This window comes from Mauremys reevesii, linkage group 4, assembly GCF_016161935.1.
Source record: "Mauremys reevesii isolate NIE-2019 linkage group 4, ASM1616193v1, whole genome shotgun sequence".
NCBI lineage: Eukaryota > Metazoa > Chordata > Testudines > Geoemydidae > Mauremys > Mauremys reevesii.
The window spans coordinates 26,649,174-26,668,282 of NC_052626.1; the positions used below are offsets into that span (position 1 = coordinate 26,649,174).

At 39.6% G+C, this 19,109-nt stretch overlaps 1 protein-coding gene and 1 long non-coding RNA gene across 3 annotated transcripts in view; one reads left to right on the forward strand and one right to left on the reverse strand.

Annotated features, from left to right (window-relative positions):
- PAPOLA (poly(A) polymerase alpha) overlaps positions 1-19,109 on the reverse strand; it is an 85,051-nt gene that overhangs the window by 26,891 nt on the left and 39,051 nt on the right. For both annotated transcript variants that reach the window (XM_039535221.1, XM_039535220.1), the window contains exons 11-14: positions 17,456-17,576; positions 16,397-16,481; positions 11,230-11,283; positions 10,225-10,344 (exon numbers count right to left, since the gene is read on the reverse strand). In XM_039535221.1, coding sequence (XP_039391155.1) covers positions 10,225-10,344; positions 11,230-11,283; positions 16,397-16,481; positions 17,456-17,576 — 380 coding nt within the window. The remainder of the gene's footprint in view (positions 1-10,224; positions 10,345-11,229; positions 11,284-16,396; positions 16,482-17,455; positions 17,577-19,109) is intronic.
- LOC120403709 lies at positions 12,808-13,326 on the forward strand. The gene is made up of 3 exons (XR_005597688.1): positions 12,808-12,842; positions 12,959-13,026; positions 13,253-13,326. It is a non-coding gene; the product is annotated as an uncharacterized LOC120403709 (long non-coding RNA).

Below are 19,109 nucleotides of genomic sequence, written 5' to 3' on the forward strand. Positions count from 1 at the left end.
TCAGCTTTTTCACACCCCTGTAGAGTTGGTGGAGGGGCATGCCATGCAGGGCAGTTTGTTTATATACACAGGGATGTCCTCTGAATGCTCCTGAGAGATCTCAATGAAACTTCCATGGAGATATTCTTTAATCCTCTGCCAAAAGGTTTAGAGGGATGGCTGCCTTATTTCTTGCTCCATGTATTACTTTCATACACCACTCAGTAATAACTTCAGGAGGCACCACTGTAGTACACAGGCTACCAGCATATAGACCTGGGAAGCTTCGGGACACCAGCAGCAGCAGTGCTGTCTCTGCCTTTGTTACCCTCAGGAGTTAGATATCAGCTAAAATCACCACCACCTGTGGAAAATGGTGCCAGTATTCAGTGCCATTGCCTTCTGCTACTAGAATCATGCAACCAAGCAATTCCCTCATTTCCCCAACCTCTGGCAGCCATACTCACCATGGCTAGTGCAGTGACTGGTGCCGTGCACACGCAGTCCCAAACAGAAGTGAAAATCTAGTGCTTAAAACTTTAGGGAAGCAAGAGGAGTGAGTTCAGCATCTTAAGTTTTGCTTTCTGTAGTGAATACACTAACAATGGTACCGCTTTGTTTCATCTTCTGCTGTCTTTGTGGCCTTCAGGGTCTCCCCCTCCACACTTGTGGAACTCCTGAACCAGATAAGGAAGAGGAGGAGAAAAGAGGATTCAGGATGACATGTTCAATGAGATCCTGCAAGCCAGTACCACAAGGGACAATGAACACAGGACCTGGAGAATGAACACTGAGGACAGCCTGGAGAAGGAACAAATGGAGAGGAGAAAGGTCCAGGAGTCCCAGCAGGAAAAGGAAGAGATGCACCAGGCCACAATGGGGCTTCTCAGGCAGCAAACAGATGCTATAGACACTGGTGAACCTGCAGATTCAACAGTCCTGGGCTTGTCTCCCCCTGCAACCCATTGAGAACTCAATATCAGGAAATCCCAATAACCCCTTCCCCCCACATTCCATGTGGCATCATAGTTTGCAGCACTACCCTTACCACTCCACCCCACGGGACATTAAAGAATCACAAGCTTCATATATACAGACACATGAAAGCCTTGGTTGGTGTATATATAGCTGTAGTGGACATGAATTCTTTCCCTTTCATAAGTTCAGTGGAGATCTCGAGCTTCTCAGGTACGAAGCAGAAACAACTTGCAGATCGAACACCGTGCCATGATCTGAGTCTCGCTGAGGCAACAGACACTCCTCTGGTGCTCGTTGCTCAGAGAAGGAGCGCAGGCAGGATATAGAGTTCTTGAACCCTGGGACACGGGCATAATCCCCAAGGGAAGGGGCTGTCTCTGAATGGGGATGACTAGCTAACTTACCACTAACTACTACTAACGCTACAACTACTAACTACGAGAAGAACTGCAAAGAACTATGAACTACTATACACAACGGAAGAAGTCACTCTTAGTAAAACCTAAGAGCGCAAAGGAACAGGGCTTCTGACTCAGGCCATGTAGCAGTAATAGAGAACTGAAGAGGTGTCAACTCGCATGGCCTATTATGCCCTTGACTGAACATAAGGAGATGCACGACGTATGTGTGGGTCAACCGACACTGGTAGGGAAAACCTTCTGGCTCTGGTGCATGTGCAACCACGTTTGGAATACATATAGGGACTATCACTTGAAGAAATCTGGCTGATTCATTGAGCTTTATTAAGTTTTTAATATATTTGTTTTTAAATTGCATGGGGTTTTTTTGGCACCAATTTTGTTACAGAATAAAATTCTATTAATAATCTTTATAAGTTCACATCATATGCTACTGAGAGCTGAGCAGTTCTGAAAGAAATCAATTATCTGCACAGTGTCATACAACTCAGAGGGTCAGTCACAAACAAAACAAATAGGTTCACTGATAATGTTACATTCCTACATGTACAGCAATCACCACACAATTCCTACCAGGCCACAAAAGGGCAGGGGCCAGGTAGAACATACCAACACTACTCTCTCACTGTTAAATTGGTCTTTCAAAGCCTCCATGAGCCATACAGCACTGCACTAAGCTCTTATAATAGTCCTTGTACCCGGCTGTTCAAATTCAGCAGGCAGCCTCTTCACTCTGCCCTCCATCTGGATGGCAACTTCTCCCCCTTTGCTTCACATGTATTATGCAGGACATAGCACGCAGCTATAATCACTGGGATATTTTTCTCACGGAGATCCAATCTTGTGAGTAAACACCACCAGCGACCCTTCAAAAGCACACTGAGCTGTCACTCTCCATCGGCTGAACCAGTAGTTGAACTGTTCCTTGGTGCTGTCGAGGTGGCCAGCATATTGCTTCATGAGCCAGGGGTAGGCTGGGTCCCCATGATCACTACTGGCATTTCAATATTCCCAGTGCTAATCCACCAGCTGGGAAAGAAAGTCTTCGCTTGTAGCTTTCTGAACAGTCCCCTATTCTTGAGGATGAGAGCACACCATGCACCTTTCCTGACCAGTCCACACTGACGTCAGTGAGGCATCCCCAGTGATCAAGCAATGCTTGCACAACCATAGAAGAGTAGCCCTTTCGCTTGATGTACTCAGTGGCAAGGTGGTCTGGCGCCAAAATGGCTGTCTGCTGTCTACTGCCCAACCGCAGCTCACGAACCCAACTGCTGTAGATCCTCCTATGTCCTGCACATTGCTCAGAGCCACAGTCCTGCGTAGTAGGAAGTGATTCATGCCTCTTCACATTTGCCCCAATGGCCTCTCCAGTTGATTTCCTGACCCCAAATTGATTCCTGACTGACCATTAGCAAACTGACTTTGCAATCACACTGTGGAAATGTGCCACTCACTTCTCCACTGTCAGTACAGCTCTCATTTTCATGTCCCTGTACTGAGAGGCTGGGGCGAGCTTAGCAAACAGATTTTGGAATGTGGCCTTGTGCATCCAAAAGTTTTGCAGCCATTGCTTTTCATCCCAAATCTGCATTATGATGCCATCCCACCAACCAGTGCTTGTTTCTCAGACCCAGAAACAGTGCTCCACCAACTACAGCTGCTCCATGAACTCCATCAACAATCTTGAATTGATTATCACTATGCCCTATAGCAATCGGTCTCCAAGGAAATGTCATGATCCCCGCTGATTGAGTTCTTCTTGAAGCTCTGCAAATACTCCAGGATCGTGCGCCCTGTGCTTGCAACGCTCACGATGATAATGAAGAGTTGTGCAGGCTCTATGCTTCTGTCAGAGATAGTGGACAAGGAGGAGGGCCATGCAGGTTTGTGAGATTTTGAAAAAAGGTAAAAAAAAAACCTATTGGATACAGATAACATTATAGGATGGACACAGCTACAAACTGGGAAGTTGACCCCTTGCTCCCAGTCACCCCTTGGGTGATTTGTTTTGGCCCTACCATGCATTGCCAAATTTTCCCAAAGGACAGTGCACTGGATGATGGCAGGTTGCACAATGGGATACCTATCCATAATGCACTACACTCTGCATCAAAACAAACATTCCTGGAGAGTACATGCACTGCCAACACAAAGAGCCAAGTATGCATGTGCACAAGTGACGTACTCACTGGGAGGCTGTATGCAGACATAACTTGAGTCGACATACGTTTGTAGTGTGGACATGGCCTTAGTGCAGGCAGAGCAAAACTAATTTCAAATATGCTTTTTGTAAGTGAAAATGATTTTGACACGTTTAGAGCATTAGTCAGACCATTTTCAGCCCTGTTTCAAGAGGATCTATTAGTAACTACTTTAAACAGGTAATTTCTAGGGCTGTCAGTTAACTGCCATTAACACGTAAGATTAACACACAGCATAAATAACATGTTCATCTTTTCAAACGTGCGTTAATCGCAGGCAATGGTGGGGGGGGCAGCATCAGCTGCTCTGAAGAAACTACCTCAGGTCAGGCGCAGTAACGCAAGCCACCACCAGAGGGCGGGTGGAAAGAGAAGAGGCTACAGAAAGACAGACATGGTTCTCATGCCAGCTCCAGCAGAGAAGTATTTTTTAAAAATAAAAACAGGACGGCCAGGGGCTCACCTGAGCCGCCCCCGCACTTGCAGGGCTCGCCCCAGCCACCTGCCCCATGCCTCCACCAACCCTTTGCCACCCGCATCCGAGGTGGAGTCCCCCTGAGCTCTGCACTGCCCACAGCGGGGTCTCTCCCCCCAGCCCCCATGCCACCCGCAGCTGGGGATGATCCTGCCTCTCCAAGTTTGGGAACTCACCCCCCTCCTGAGCCCCATGGCATCTGAAGCTGTCTGGGGCTGGGATTGAGCCTGAGCCTCCCCGCCCCCGAGCTCCGCACTGCCCATGGTGGAGTCTTCCCCCCCAACAGCCCTGTGTTGTCCACAGCTGGGGCTGACCTCCACTCCCGAGCCTCATGCCCCCAGAACTCCGGAACCGACACCCCCCCACCCGAGCCGCCTGCAGCTGGGGCTGAGCCCCACCCGAGCTCAGGAGCTGACCCTCACCCCCCATGCCTGCTGAGCTCCGTGCTGCCTGCAGTTGGGGCTGAATCCCTGCCTCCCCAGCTCTGCACCTCCTCTGGCTGAGGAGGATTCCCTCCCCGCTCCTTCCCTCGGCCAGCTCTGCGCCACCCAGGGGTCAGCTCTGAAGCCAGCACTGCCCACCAGCAGCAAATTTCTCCGCTTTCCTGCTGGCGGGCAGTGCTGCCTTCAGATGGCCCTCGTGCAGAAGCTGTCACGCTCTGCTCTGCCTTGAAGCCAGGGCAAACGCACAGTTTAGGTGAAAAAGTATGGATGGCCAGGACAGAGCTGAGAAAGAGAACTGTCCCGGCCAAAACGGGACATATTGTCACCCTAGCTAGCCCGGCGCCCTACTGTGCCCAGCTGGCTCCTCACTTGTGGGACCAACTCCCGAGTCGTGCCCCATAGCCCCTAGCCGGCCACTCACTCCGGGAGTACCTCATAGAGAACATTGGCCTGGTGAGCTCAGCCTCCTTGCACCAGCCTCTCCTCCCCTGTAGTATGATGAGTCCCTGAGGTAAAACCCACCCTCCCTTGCAAACAAGGGCTCACTCAGCTGAAGGGAGCCCACCTAGCTCAGTAAAAGGAGGCAAGCCCAGTACCAGAAGCTACCTTTCCAGAAGCAGCAGCAAGAAGCACAGCAGTGGTGGTGTGAGCTGATTGTTTACAGTATGTCTGGTCGCGGTAAGGGCGGAAAGGGGCTGGGTAAGGGAGGTGCTAAGAGGCACCGCAAGGTCTTACACTGCTTCTGCTATCGCAAGACACTCCCTCAGCCTCCTCCTGCACAAGTTATTGTGAGCTCTTCCCCGTTGTGACCCCGTCCTCCCAGGCCCTCCTCCTGCACAAGTCTTTGGTTACTTCCCCCCCTCCCCTATCCTCCTCCAACACTGAATGCAGATTTCTAAGATGAAACTCTCTTCGGACAGGAGGTGAACCTAGTGAGCTCAGAAACCCAACCCAACCGGAGCAGCATCAAGAATTCACCTTTCTCCTGCATAACTCTCACCTCTCTCATCTCCAGAGCACTGACTTTGAGATTAAAAAAAAACAAAAAAAATCTTACCCCTTCAAAAAGCCAAGACTCCTTTAAAGACACATACAAAATAGTATACAAAAGGCTAACCCAGCAGCAGCAAGAGAAAAAAAAAGCCTCCTGGCACAATTCACTCCCCTACTGAATGTTAATCCTGAGGTAAAAATCTTTCCATATCCATGGCAAGGACTCTTTTGAACAGGACATAAATATATTGATTATATAAAAGAATTTATTGAATTATTCCAGACATCGATACAGTTCTACTGTGTTTTCATGATCTGGAGTGATTAAATATCAGAAAAAGTTAATGGAGCAAAGCAGCAACAGTTCAGGTCTTTTGAATGGGAAGTTTATGTTTAAAATACTTCCAGATGCTTTTTTGTCTAAAAAGACTTAGCCATGAAATACCTACAGATGAATCCCAATACCACAGAAGCACTTCAAGTCTGCAGTACCATCTACGTTATAAGCATGCTTTTTCTTCTGGATCTTGTGCTACAGATAACACACCACCAGCAAATGAATCCAGCCAACCACAACAGAGTACAATTACTGAGTTTCAGGATCGCTACAAGCCCATGGATTAAACACAGTACAACACCTTAACCAATACTATTGCAAAGTGGATAGCTATGGACTGCAGACCACTCAACATTGTAAACGTCAGAGGGCTAAGAGATATTATTCAAATTGCATCTTCCAATCAGTCATACACCTTGCCCTCCTGAGGAACCATTGCATCACAAATAAATGACCTATATGACAACGAGAAGACTACACAGTTGGAGCTTCAGAAAAATGCACAGGGTGTTGCTTTGACTGGTGATCACTGGACATCCTGGAGCAATCAACTACCTTGATGTCATGGCACACCTTATTGATGCTGCCTGGACACTACAGTTGTTTGCTGTAACAGTAACTCATACTGAAGAGAAACATTATGCTGAAGCATGTGCAGAGCATTTCATGGATGTTGCGAAAGAATGGAATATTCAGGAGAAGGTAACAATTAGTACTGACAGTGCATGTAAAATGGTAGCAGCTGCCAGTCACTTGCCTTTTGAACACGATATGCACTGATCACAGTCTGCAGCGATCAATTACAGTAGCACTCAGTGATGGTGGTTTTGAAAAATCCTGGTAAAATGCAGAAAACTTGTGGGCCATTTCAAACACATTCCAGATAACAGTACAGAGTTAGGAATACAACAAGATGCAAATGGACAGAAACAAGAGCCTCTTGTACAAGATATTTCAACCAGACGGAACTCCACATTGGCTACGATTCAGCGCTGGCTTTGCAATAAAGCCGCTATCACATCCACATTAGCTCTTCAAAAGCACAATCTATCAGTGCTGACTCATAAGGATTTTGAAAAACTGCAAAAACTAGAAACACTACTTGAGCCTTGGAGGTTTGTGACTGAACTCAGGGGGAGCGGGGAAGAGATAATATTGTATGTCTCCTGCTCTGTGGTTTTACCCATATTCCACCTTACAGCAGTCTCTGATGATGACCCAGCATATGCTGTTCAATTTAAGAACACTTTCACGACAGATTTCACAAAACGCAAAGAAGGTACCAATCTGAGATTTCTAAAAATAGCCACAGCACTAGACACAAGATTTAAGAATCTTTAGTGCCTTCCAAAATCTGAGAGGAATGAAGTGTGGAGCATGCTGTCAGAAGTCTTAACAGAGCAACACTCTGATGCGGAAGCTACAAAACCTGAACCACCGAGAATCAACTTTCTGCATCTGACGCAGACGACGAAAATAAACATGGGTCGGTCCCCACCGCTTTGGATCATTATTGAGCAGAACCTGTCATCAGCATGGACATATGTCCTCTGGAATGGTGGTCGAAGCATGAAAGGGCATATAAATATTTAGCACATCTGGCACAAATATCTTGCGATGCTGGCTACAACAATGTCATGCCATACCCTCTGGAAAAAGGTTAAGAATAACATATCATTGACCCATTGTACTATTTACCAGTGTGGCAGCATTATCTAACCTATTGTAAACAAGGTATTTGTCTGAGTACCATCTCCTCCATAAACTTATCAAGCTTAGTCTTAAAGTCATGGAGGTCCTTCGCCCCACTGTTTCCTCTTGTTCCAACTTCCGACACCAAGTTGAGAGGTATTGCCAGGAAAAAGGATCGGGATCCTCCCTCCAGGGAGGATTGACCTGACTAAGCTGCTGGAGTATTAGTAACAGGATTCAATGTAGTGAAAGTGTGGTTATGCATTTAGGATGACTAACTAATTTTTTATTTATTTTATATACGGAAGGGGCGCAGTTGTTGGAGGAGGAGGGAGAGAGGGACCTAGGAGTCCTGGGTGATATCGATGGATGACCATGAGCAGGCAATGTGATGTGGCCGTTAAGAAAGCAAATGCGGTATTGGGATGCATTAGGGTAGGTATTTCTAGGAGGGAGGTAAGGTATAAGGCGTTTATACCTCCGTTGGTGAGACTGATTTTTTGTTTATTTGGTGCAGTTTTTTTTGGTCAAGGATGAGAAAGAACCAAAAAAGAAAAGAAGGAAGGGTAGAAGGGCCACTAGAATGAGAAGGAGAATGGAGGAAAGAGGTCTGAGGAGAGTTTTTTGTTTTCTTAAGTTGTTTGAAGGGATAAGAAAGATAAGAAGGATAAGAGGAATATATCATAAATCAAAGGAAGGAGAGGAAGGATTTCCAGAGCTAATGTGGAGCTAATGAGGACTAATATGGGACATAATAAAGGAGGAATATTAAGAAATTAATTAGTTTAAATTAATTAAAAGGAAGGGTTTCTAACTATCAGGCTTACTGGACAGGCAAGTGGGGCGAAAGAAGTGAGAAACGGACCTCCATGACTGATAAGTAAACTTTAAGACTAAGATGGATATGATGATGGAGGAGGATACAATAGGTTAATAGGGTAATACATAATAGGTGTATTAATGGATCAATGGTATGTGGTAATTATATAATTTTGACCTTTTCCAGAGCTGGCATGCTTTTTCCAGCTGCTGCTCCTGGTTCAGCTATGCTCGGAATTTTTCTCGGATTTTTTTTTGATTGGGGGTGGGGGTTGTGTTTTCCTCAGGCCGCTGGGGGGGGGGCATGGGGCAGGGATGGGGGGGGGAGAAGCATGGGGCAGGGCTAATGGAGCAGGAGGCAGGGCAAGAGAGCTAGATGGATGATCATGATGCAGTCCCTCATGATATATGATCATATGATTCCTCTCTGATTCCTGTTTCTGGACTTGTGTAAACAGGTAGTTTCCAGTTGACCAAGCATTATCTAAACAAAAATGTAATATATCTCCACCAATGTAAACAAGTGAATTTGTGAGTGGACTTGTAGGCTCTAAAGTTTTACATTGTTTTATTGCTAAGTGCAGTTATTCTTTTTTACATAATTTTACATTTGTAAATTCAACTTTCGTGGTAAAGAGATTGTACTACAGTACTTCAAATAAGGTGAATTGAAGTTTTTTCTAGTGCAAATGTTTGTAATAAAAAAATAAAGTGAGCACTGTACACTTTGTATGCTATGTCGTAATTGAAATAAAATATTTGAAAATGTAGAAAACACCCAAACTATTTAAAGAAATGGTATTCTATTATTGTTTAATCGGGCGATTAATCACAATTTTTTTTTAAATCTAGTAATTTCTTATTTTAGACAGAGCTATAAATACTCTTGCCCAAATTCACTTTTTGGGCATGTAACTAAATTATGCTTATAGCAGCCACCAATGGGCCCAATCCAAGAAGCAGCACTGCCTTGCTGAATAGCCTATGCAGAAGGTCACATGGACTTTCTGTAGATATTTCATAATGAAATGAGCATTGATTTTAAAGCTAAATTCAATATGAAAATGCTTTACACGCTACAGACAACTCAGAAGTCAAAATGTTACACCTGCAAAAATACACGTTAGAACTGTTCACAAAAAATTATTTCCCAACCTCAGACTTGATAAATAACCTCTCACTAATCTGGCTATGGCAACTGATACATAGAAAACACCAAGTCAAGTGCAGTTTTCTGGCCAAAAAACAAACACAAAACAACCCCCAAAATACAGTCCTAACAGTCTGGAAAGCAAAATAATAGAACCAGAACTCGCCAAACATCCTAATGTCAGTTTTGAAACATGCACTTGCTTTCTTCCTTCAGGTACCAGACATTAGTGTTTCCTAAAACATTAATCACTGGCAAGTTAAAGCACAAAAACTATTAGCTATAGATGTATTTCAAAACTCCAAATCTAACTAAACTGTTTTAGACTGATAATGAAATCAATAAGAGACTGAGTCTGCGATTCTTGCTTGACTCTCCTTGCTACTAATAAAAGCATAACAGACTTTGGTAATAGTCACCCAGACAATTGCAGCACAAGAGGGGAATACCCAGGTTAGTATTATGGCAACTTTGCACAGTACATACTGTGCTAATTAGCAAGTTGTATCACTCCATTAAGGTATTCCTACTGCTACAAAAGTATCTGTATGCAAGCCAAGTGATTTTCACTTAAAGGGAATAATTGCTGACAACTCAAGTCATTAGTCAACTTTACTTTCAATTAAATGTTCATCCATTTCAGTAAAAGATTTGAATAACGTAAATTGTAAATTTACAGTTATCTGCATAAAATGTCCTTCAATTATTGCATTAAGGAGCGAGGATTTGGCTTACTTGTCAGGATTCTCCTTGGGTGCTGGGAATGACTGAGGATTCACGTGAGCCAGTGTAATGAACTCATTCTTTTCCAAGCTTCCAACTAGAATACGGATTTTTGACTCCACCAAGCCCACCCTGAATGAATAAAAAACTTACTAATAAGTGGCAATTTAAAAATACCTGAAATACAACTACACACTTCTGGAAGGAAAAAAAACAAATTGTTCTGGTTATACCAATATCTGGAAATATCAACTAACTAACTACCCGGCCAGACAAGCTCACTCAGACCAATATTCTAATATTACTTTCCAACAAAGCCACGCAGCTTTTTTCAGTGGAATTCCACATCATCTTATCTTGAAGTTATGATGACCTTGTCCAAACTGCCTGTGCCCAAAATGACACTAACAATGAAAGATTTTGCTGGGTGTAGTAATTAAAATACTATGCATTGGTAAGTCTTCAGAAATCAAATATTACCCTAGCCACGAAAGGCCGAAGGCAGCAAATTGAGAGAGGAATTAATTTATATTCAAATGAAGGTTTGTTTGTTTGTTTTTAAACAGCTATTTTACTCTAATGCCTAAACATGTGAGAAAAAGATATATTTGTTGAAGATTCAACACCTCTGCCGCTTCAACTAAGGTGAGAGAACTCCAATATCTGAGAGCCCCAAATAAAAACCAGGGGAAAGGGAATGATATCTAGCTATTCAGGCCTTCTCCATACATCATAAAACTCAAGGTAATATCTTTTTAAACCTTTGCAGGTTCTTTTAAATAGAGTACTGCAGCCAATAATATTCTCCTTCATTCTGTTTCCTTAATGAATCTCTGGATTAATGAAAGATGAGCAATAAAATTAACTGTCTGCATCTATTTAATTCTGGAACACAGAATCTTCACTTTTTTTTTTGTAAAATATGTATTACTTGTTCATTTACATCCCAGGTTGGTTGGATAAAATTATTTTGAAATTTGGGGAATTAAAAAAAAAAACAGCATGCATGATACTCACCATTCTAGTCGCTGTTTTTCTGTTGGTGCACTTGCTAGAAGTACAATGTAATGCCTTTGGAGATAAAGACAACAGGCTATTCTATGTATGTCTGACACTGGACATTCACAGTTATTAACATCCTTATTAGTTTAAGCTACAAACCCAGACAGAAGACTAAAACAAACAATTAAAAATAATATGCACCTTATAATAAAGAGCTTAAACAATCTACAAGAGGCTGCAGAGGAGTCCGGTATTAGATTTTTTTCCAAAAAAATTTCAACTCACATTGATGTCCACAGCTGCATTAATATCAACAAAAGGGTAATAAATGCATGGAAATACAGTAGCACTTAAGCCAGAATCTCAACTAAGTGAGACTATGACTTAAATTGTGAATTGCAGAAGGCTACTCACTTTGTGCAAGCGAAAGAAATAAAAATAAAAAACAAATATTCAGAGTGCAGCCATAGGGAAGTCTGATGTTTTAGTCACAATTACCTTATTTCTCAAGACATAGCTAGATGACTGATTTGATACACTGGTTTGAGTATTTTATCAAAAAGGTAAATATAGCCATGAAATGTAGTAAGTAATGTCAACTTTAAGAGTTTTTCCAAACAATTTTTCCTGAAGCTTCCTAAAGAGTCTTTCCTCTCCCCATTAATCTGAGATTTCAGGATTTACTCTAGAATAATCTTTACAGGTTTTCAATATATTGAGTCAAAAATCTCTAACTGCATAAAACTCCAAAATATTTTTAATGAAGGAAGAACTAGAAGAGTTAAGCTCAAGGGAGGTGGATGGTCAAGGGAACTTCATTTAAAGACAAGGATTGAATTAAATTTTGGTTGTTTTTTTTTTTTAAAAGATTAATGGAATAATAATTTAAAGATCTTGTAAAATGATCTCAGAAGCTCCATCCTACATGCCTAAGACCTGAACCTGCAAAGATTTAGACATGCAAACCTATTCAGTGTATAAATTTACTCACACTGTGTAAAATTAATGCATACTTAAATCTTTTCCGGATTGGGGCCTAATTTTTTAAAGACAGGAAGATTAGGGGCTATATCATAGTATATTTCAAGGTTAAACATACTGATTTTTTTTTATTTTATTTTTTTAAGTCAGTGGATAAATAAGACTGTCCAGAAAATTGCGAGGTCAGTCTACAAGTCACTATAAAAGTAACTCAAAACCAACAGATCAATGTAAGGTATGTGCATGCATATTGATTGGTCTAAGGGGGAAAATGGGCTAAAAGTATTCTGGACTAATACAATTCAAAGGCTTGTACTTTAAGAAATGAAAGGGGGGAATGGAGGAAGAAATTTATTCTCTTTTTAAAGTGGCTAAAATGAAATTTTACTTTAAGATTCATTTGGTTATGTTAGTATTATCATGAAGCACTTGATGCTAAGAAATGTTCTGTCTTAATAAGCAATTTTATCCGTTTTTATGAATGTACTTGTGAGTAAACACTAAGCCATTTAAATTCCACAGAACTAAAACACTACTTAGAAATGTGCAGTGTCAGTTACAGACAGTAACTGATTCTTTCCAGAGTGCTATTCCATGAATTCAGCAGTTACTGCACAAAAAATCATGCACCTGAAGCAGAAAATGAGGTTCTTTTAAATATTACTACTATATTATCTGACTTTATACTGTTATGTAATTTTAATACCAACTCCCCTTAATGAATACTATATTTTTTAAATTGTTCTACTTGACACACCAACAGGATCTCTCACAATGGGAAATGAACCTTACTCGTAAAAGATTTTTATAGTGAAGTGGACATATTTCCAGGTATTTAAAAACACTCATTTTCTAGTGGTTTGTTGAAAGCTGCTCTTTAAAGGAGCTTTAAAGGCCTTTAAGAACAACTCTATGAAAGTGGCTTGATAAATCTAAAATCCTTGCCTGGTTAGTGAAGGATGCTTCATATTCTGATTATAAATCTCAAACAATTAAACCATAGTTACTGAAATCCAAATTTTAAATAAACTCAAGTCTATTAACAATCTTTGTTTAGACAGAGTCAGTGAACGCAGGTTGGAATTGAGGAGAAGGGAAAAATCAAGATAACCAGATGATGTGATTAAGGTAGGATTTTGTGTTGCATAGCAGGGTGAGAAATAATTTCATCACAGGATATCCAGTATTTCCAGCTTTCCAGTGAGAGAGTATTAGTTTCTAGCCACTGGTGCTTCACAAAACATTGGACCTTAAAAGCTGTCATGGGTCCTATGACTAATAGCAAATAACATCTTATTATAATTGATATTCTTACATAATTCTTTTAACTTTACAATATCTTTGTTGCTTTACCATGAGGTCAGAAGAAAATACTAATCCAGCTATTACAATAATTTTTTAACAGTGTGACCACTATTGGGAAGTACAGTATATTCCTTTCAGAAACATTTGCGTTTTCCTGCATTATGCCTCTTCCTGAACAATTTTTTTAAAATCAAGACTACTGAATGAAAATTTAGTGAACTGCACCCCATTTTTAATATCCATAATCACATAAAGAGCCAAAAGCCATACATCCTATTGTGCCTCTTTTATTCAGAATATTTTGGAAAAAATATTGTAATGAACAATTGAGGGTACCCATCCGGACTTGACCACTTTAAATAAGGTTTCTCCAAATCTAGGTTTAGTTATATTTAGTCAATAAATGTAAGTCTTATTATGTGCACAAGATACATTAATAAGTAAAGTACCTCTTTAAAGTTTTCTATATTTATTACAACTGATAATGTTTACTGAAGTTTGTACAATGTGTTTAAAGTCATTGTATATGGAGAGTATTTTATTACCATACACTTTTTATTTTTAAACTCTAATATGGAAAGAGTCCAAACCATTTCCCTTTGTCATGTAACTACAGTCAGATGTTACACCATGCTGGTAACTTTGTTAATTTTTGTACAGGCACACAGTCCAGATGTGATGTTTTCTGTTGTCTCCTTAACACAGTTCTCCCATCTAGAAAATGGAAACAGTAACAAGTGCAAACAGCCTGAGCTCTGGCCTCTCAAATTTGAAGCGAGTTTTGTCAACTATTCAGACAAATCAGACAATCTTTTCTATTTCGAATCCCCTGCAATTCAGGATACAGTAACCCCCAAAGTTCTCTAAGACTATTTGGAATTCACTTAAATTAAAAATTCATTTGGGAGAAATTAACTGTCTATTCCGCTGCTGATGTATTGTTTACCAAGGCAATTCTCATTAATAGTGATGCACGTATTTAAATCTATGCATTTATGGGTAAGAGTCAAACAGGTTTGCTAAATTATTTTAAAAGGTGAACTTCAAGGCAGGAACCATGTCATCTTGTGTCTTGTACAGCACCAAACGTTTAAGTTTCAGCAATAAGAGGTTTGAACCGTACAAGGATAAAAACAAGGTTGGAAAAAAAAAATCTAGTTTTCAGATCAAAAGGTTTGGCCAAAGTAGCCCAAGTTTCTTATTATTATTACTGATAATGCATTTGTATTTAGAGTTATTAAAACTGATTAATCAAAGTTTTAGAAGACCAATAAATCTCTTCTATACATTGTAATTATTACTTTCAAAGTCCTCCCAATTCTGAATATTAATAGGCTTTCGTGTACCACTCCATAGTCAAGAAATTGGAAAGTCAGTCTTTTTAAGTAGAACCTACAAAGCTCGTGCATTCACTGATTGCAGTGACTACGTCCATTTCTGTGCTGCTGTAATTACTGATGCTGGTGCACATGCCAGGATATAAAACTATATTAAATGGGTCTTATTTCAAGTGAACTCAGTCCTGTTAGCGTCTGTTACTTTCAAAACCAGGAGAGAGCATTTGGCAAACTGCAAAGGGGTGTACTTTCAGCCTTTTTAGAGGGTAGTGCTAACAGAGTGCAATCAAAAATTCACGTTATAAAAAAATGAAATCACCTTAATGAAATCCATTAAAAGGTTTCAAACTGATTCTCCAAGATACAACATAAAAGCTGTTCAGGTGTTTTAAAACTTTTATCATGCAAAAGATACAGAAACAAAACACAGACACATTATGATGGTCATCAGTCTTTTTTTAATGGGGGAAAACTGTATATTTCAATCTTGTTTGATTAATACATAACCACCCAAAACAGGAACAGAATTGCAGAAAATATTTAATCTTAACTCCAAAAGTGGGTCTCCAACAAAATTGAGGGCAAATAAAATGTAGTCCATATAGTTTAATAATCTGTATTTATTATAAATTACATTTTTCAGCAAATCCAGTATACATTTAAACAAGCTTCTCCCCTACAACCACAACATACCAGTAGGAACCCTTAAAATGTCTGTTAAGCCTCAAGAATTCATTTCCTAGATTTCTCTTAAAAATAAATGTTTAAGGGTAAAAATTCTGCAAGTCTTTTCCCTAATGTAAAGACATTACACGGCAGTTAGAAATAAACTAGCTGCAATAAGGATTAATATATTCTGAAGCCTTGATCAGCTTTATTTCTTATTGAGGAAAAACTAGTAAAAACTTTACAGTCCATTGAGCTGCCAGATATATTAAAGGATATATTGTATTATTAAAATTTATGTTGTTTACGATTATAGTAAAAGAAATGCATCTTTCTAGTGTAACAGTCTTAAATATCTACTTTCCAGGGCTAATTTCCTCAAAAAAATATTTTGTTTGTGGAGAGGCAGACTTCATTTTACTTTACTTGATTTTGGGAATCTATCGACAATAGTAGCTCATTACCACCACTTAGAACATTTCAGCAATTGGTCAAACCAACTTCTAACTCAAGTATCCTAGTTTTAACATAGTAATTCTATAGCTCTCCAGTAACATTCTGCGTATCTGATCATGGTCTATCAGGGTGGTGATCAATTATACTATGGAAAAGAAAAAAGCAGTATAATCATGTTATTTAAATTACTTTAATTGTTGATAAGAAAGAAAGGCAAAACTGATCTCGAAATTAACCAGGAGAAATACCCTCCAACAAAATGGAGAACTTCCAGTTTTTTTCTTTTGTTTTAAAAAGATAACACTTTAAAGGTTTCTAATGGAAGTGTTCAACCATACTTAATGCTACTGATGCAAGTGCCTGTCTATAAAATACCATTAATTTTGTTTTGTAAATGATAAAAAACTTAAACGTCTGCCATGCCATAAAATACATACTTGTACTTTTGAAAGAAGTTTGGAGCTTCAAAAAGTTTGGACCACTCTGCCTTACTCAGCAAAATTTCATCTGTGATAGCAAGACCTGAATTATAAAAACACATTTAAATCTTTTTCACACAGTTGATCCACACCAAGTATCCACAAAAACAGTCCATAAACTAAACGGTTATTTCAAGCTAACTGCTAATTTGCTCTTTTTTAATCCAATGGTCTTCTCTTCCAACAAACTTTGCTCCCAGTGATATTTTGTATGTATGGTAATCAGCTACTCAGTGTGTGTTGTTAAAATTTTTCTTACAAGATTAATTGGACCAGACTATTGTATTGCAAAGCTCTACTACACCACCAGAGAATTTTATTCTCTCCTGGTTCTTGTTCACTTTCTTGGAATAAGGCTGAACATGCCGTAGAGGAAATGTGCTAAACCCAGGAAGGAGGAAAACGTTTTCCTTATAGGGCTTAAATCCTCTTCGGGAGGAGGGTTACGTGTTGCGACAGATGACTGTTAGAAATGGGAGAGTGAGCACAACACCCTGATGAGAATTATCAGTATTTCCCCACGTGCATCAAGGCATCGTCTGGCCAAGACTGTCTCAGTAAATGTCCTTTGTCTGTCAGAAGGTTTAACTCAATTAAGGCAAGGTACTATTTTCCCAATTTTCTTAAAGAGCTATGCATACTGCCTCTTTAGCACCACTAGCACCTGCCAGCAAAGATGACAGAATTGCACTGCAGTCTTCCACATGGTAATGCAGAATGTAAGACCACTGAAACAGCCTAGAAAGAATCAATTGTCAGGCTATGATTCCCACTTACAGAGAATGCTACTTTCCAATTAATAATGATCAATTTCTGGAAGGAAGAAATAGGAATTTTTATAAATATTCTATTAAATTTCAAAGTTACAGACAAAATATGAAGCAAAGATGACTGACTGAATCAGTTGCTTTAGGAAGGATGCCTGTTGTTAACTAATTATTCTAAAACAATGTTGTGCCTATGATGGAATTATTTTAAAGTCTTTTGGAATATATAAGAGCATAAGATAATACTTACCTTGTTTAAACTCCTCAACCATGACCATCCGTGTAGAAACGGACACATTGTAGGTAGAGTTCTGCTGTGGGTATGCTGGTGTAATTATAGGCATAAGATGGTACCTATCACTGGGATTTACCTATATATAACAACAGCCAATCAGTTTTCTTCAAGCACACACAAAATAAAAAAATTTGGAATTCTCTCTTTGCTAAAATGAATCTTAAATTCCAACGTAACAAATGAGATCTTAGTATACAAATTAGACTGAACAACTGTGAACAGAAGTTGAGAATACTCAAGGATAACATCTTGTCTGCATATTCCTACAGGTAAACTATATTGTGGAAGTTATTCCAAACTCAAATGGAACAGGGAAGATCATAAACTATCAGCATGCCTCACTGTCAATACTGGGTAGTTTTTAAAGATAAAAAACACCAACTGAAATAGATCAGTGGTGAATTTATTATTACATCTGCAATGGAAGCTGTGATCATACTGAAACACGAGTACCTCGTTACCACTTGAGCACCTTGGACACCTTCAGAGAAACAGCTGTCTTGAAACCCTTTGAAATATGATGTATGATTTATTCCTATAACACTATTGAAAATAAAGAGCCAGTCTAAGAGGAAAGGCTCTGTGCATCTTGAGAGAAGCAGCACTTGTGTTAATATATCCTTTATTAAAAACCAGCAAATGGGGAAATAAAAGAAGGAAACAGCAAAGACAAAACTACATTTAAATAACGTTAATCTAGTGATCTTGTGTTTTGTCAGGTTGTAAATTTAAAGTTAAGGTTGAAACCCTGTCCTTAACTTACCCTGTTTTGTTTAGCTACTACAGGGCATATGGTTCGTAACATCACACACTGACCTCAAACCCCTACAACAGGAACAATAGGGTGACTTAAGAACATTGTTTTAACCTTACTTTATATCACAACCCAGACGCTATTTAAATGTAGACTTTTGTCAAAGCGGAAAATATATTTTAAAAACATAGGTCATGCAGTACAGTCTTCAAGTCTATTGTGCTCACACTGGTCCACCCACCCTAAGAACATTTCACGATTGGTGAAATAGTACATTTCCCGTTTGACAATACCACCTATTTACACCTTAAATAATAATAGTTTTATGTTTAACATAGGATGTTATTTTGAGTCCTTGCATGTTTTTCATCTTTTAAAAGTGAAAAATATAAATGATGGAGATGCTACGAAGTAGAGAGGTCAAAATTATGGTAACTGAAAGAAAGGCAAAAGTTAGTTTTATTTTGTTTTTTAATATTTATATTCCCCTCTGGTCCAAACCACAAAGGACATATTATTGCAAAATTTACAACAAATACACCACAGCAGTTAAAATACAATTTTGAAAATAAGTTAATCACCCAGAAAGTGAAATGTCGTGAAGAAGTGTGATCAATGTTCTAACAAATTGCGTTAGTGTATGCATCTATTTATATAAAAATTGTACAGGGAGCATTTAGCAAGCATTTATTTAGATCACTTACTGCTGAAGTTGGACAAGAAGTATAGTGAGTGAGAAATCTGGAGTTTAAATGTAGTTTACAGAATGTAAACTCATTATGTTCTGCGCAATATAGAAGAATTATAGATGAAGTTACCAAAAAGAAAATGTAATATCCACACATTAAGTTCATT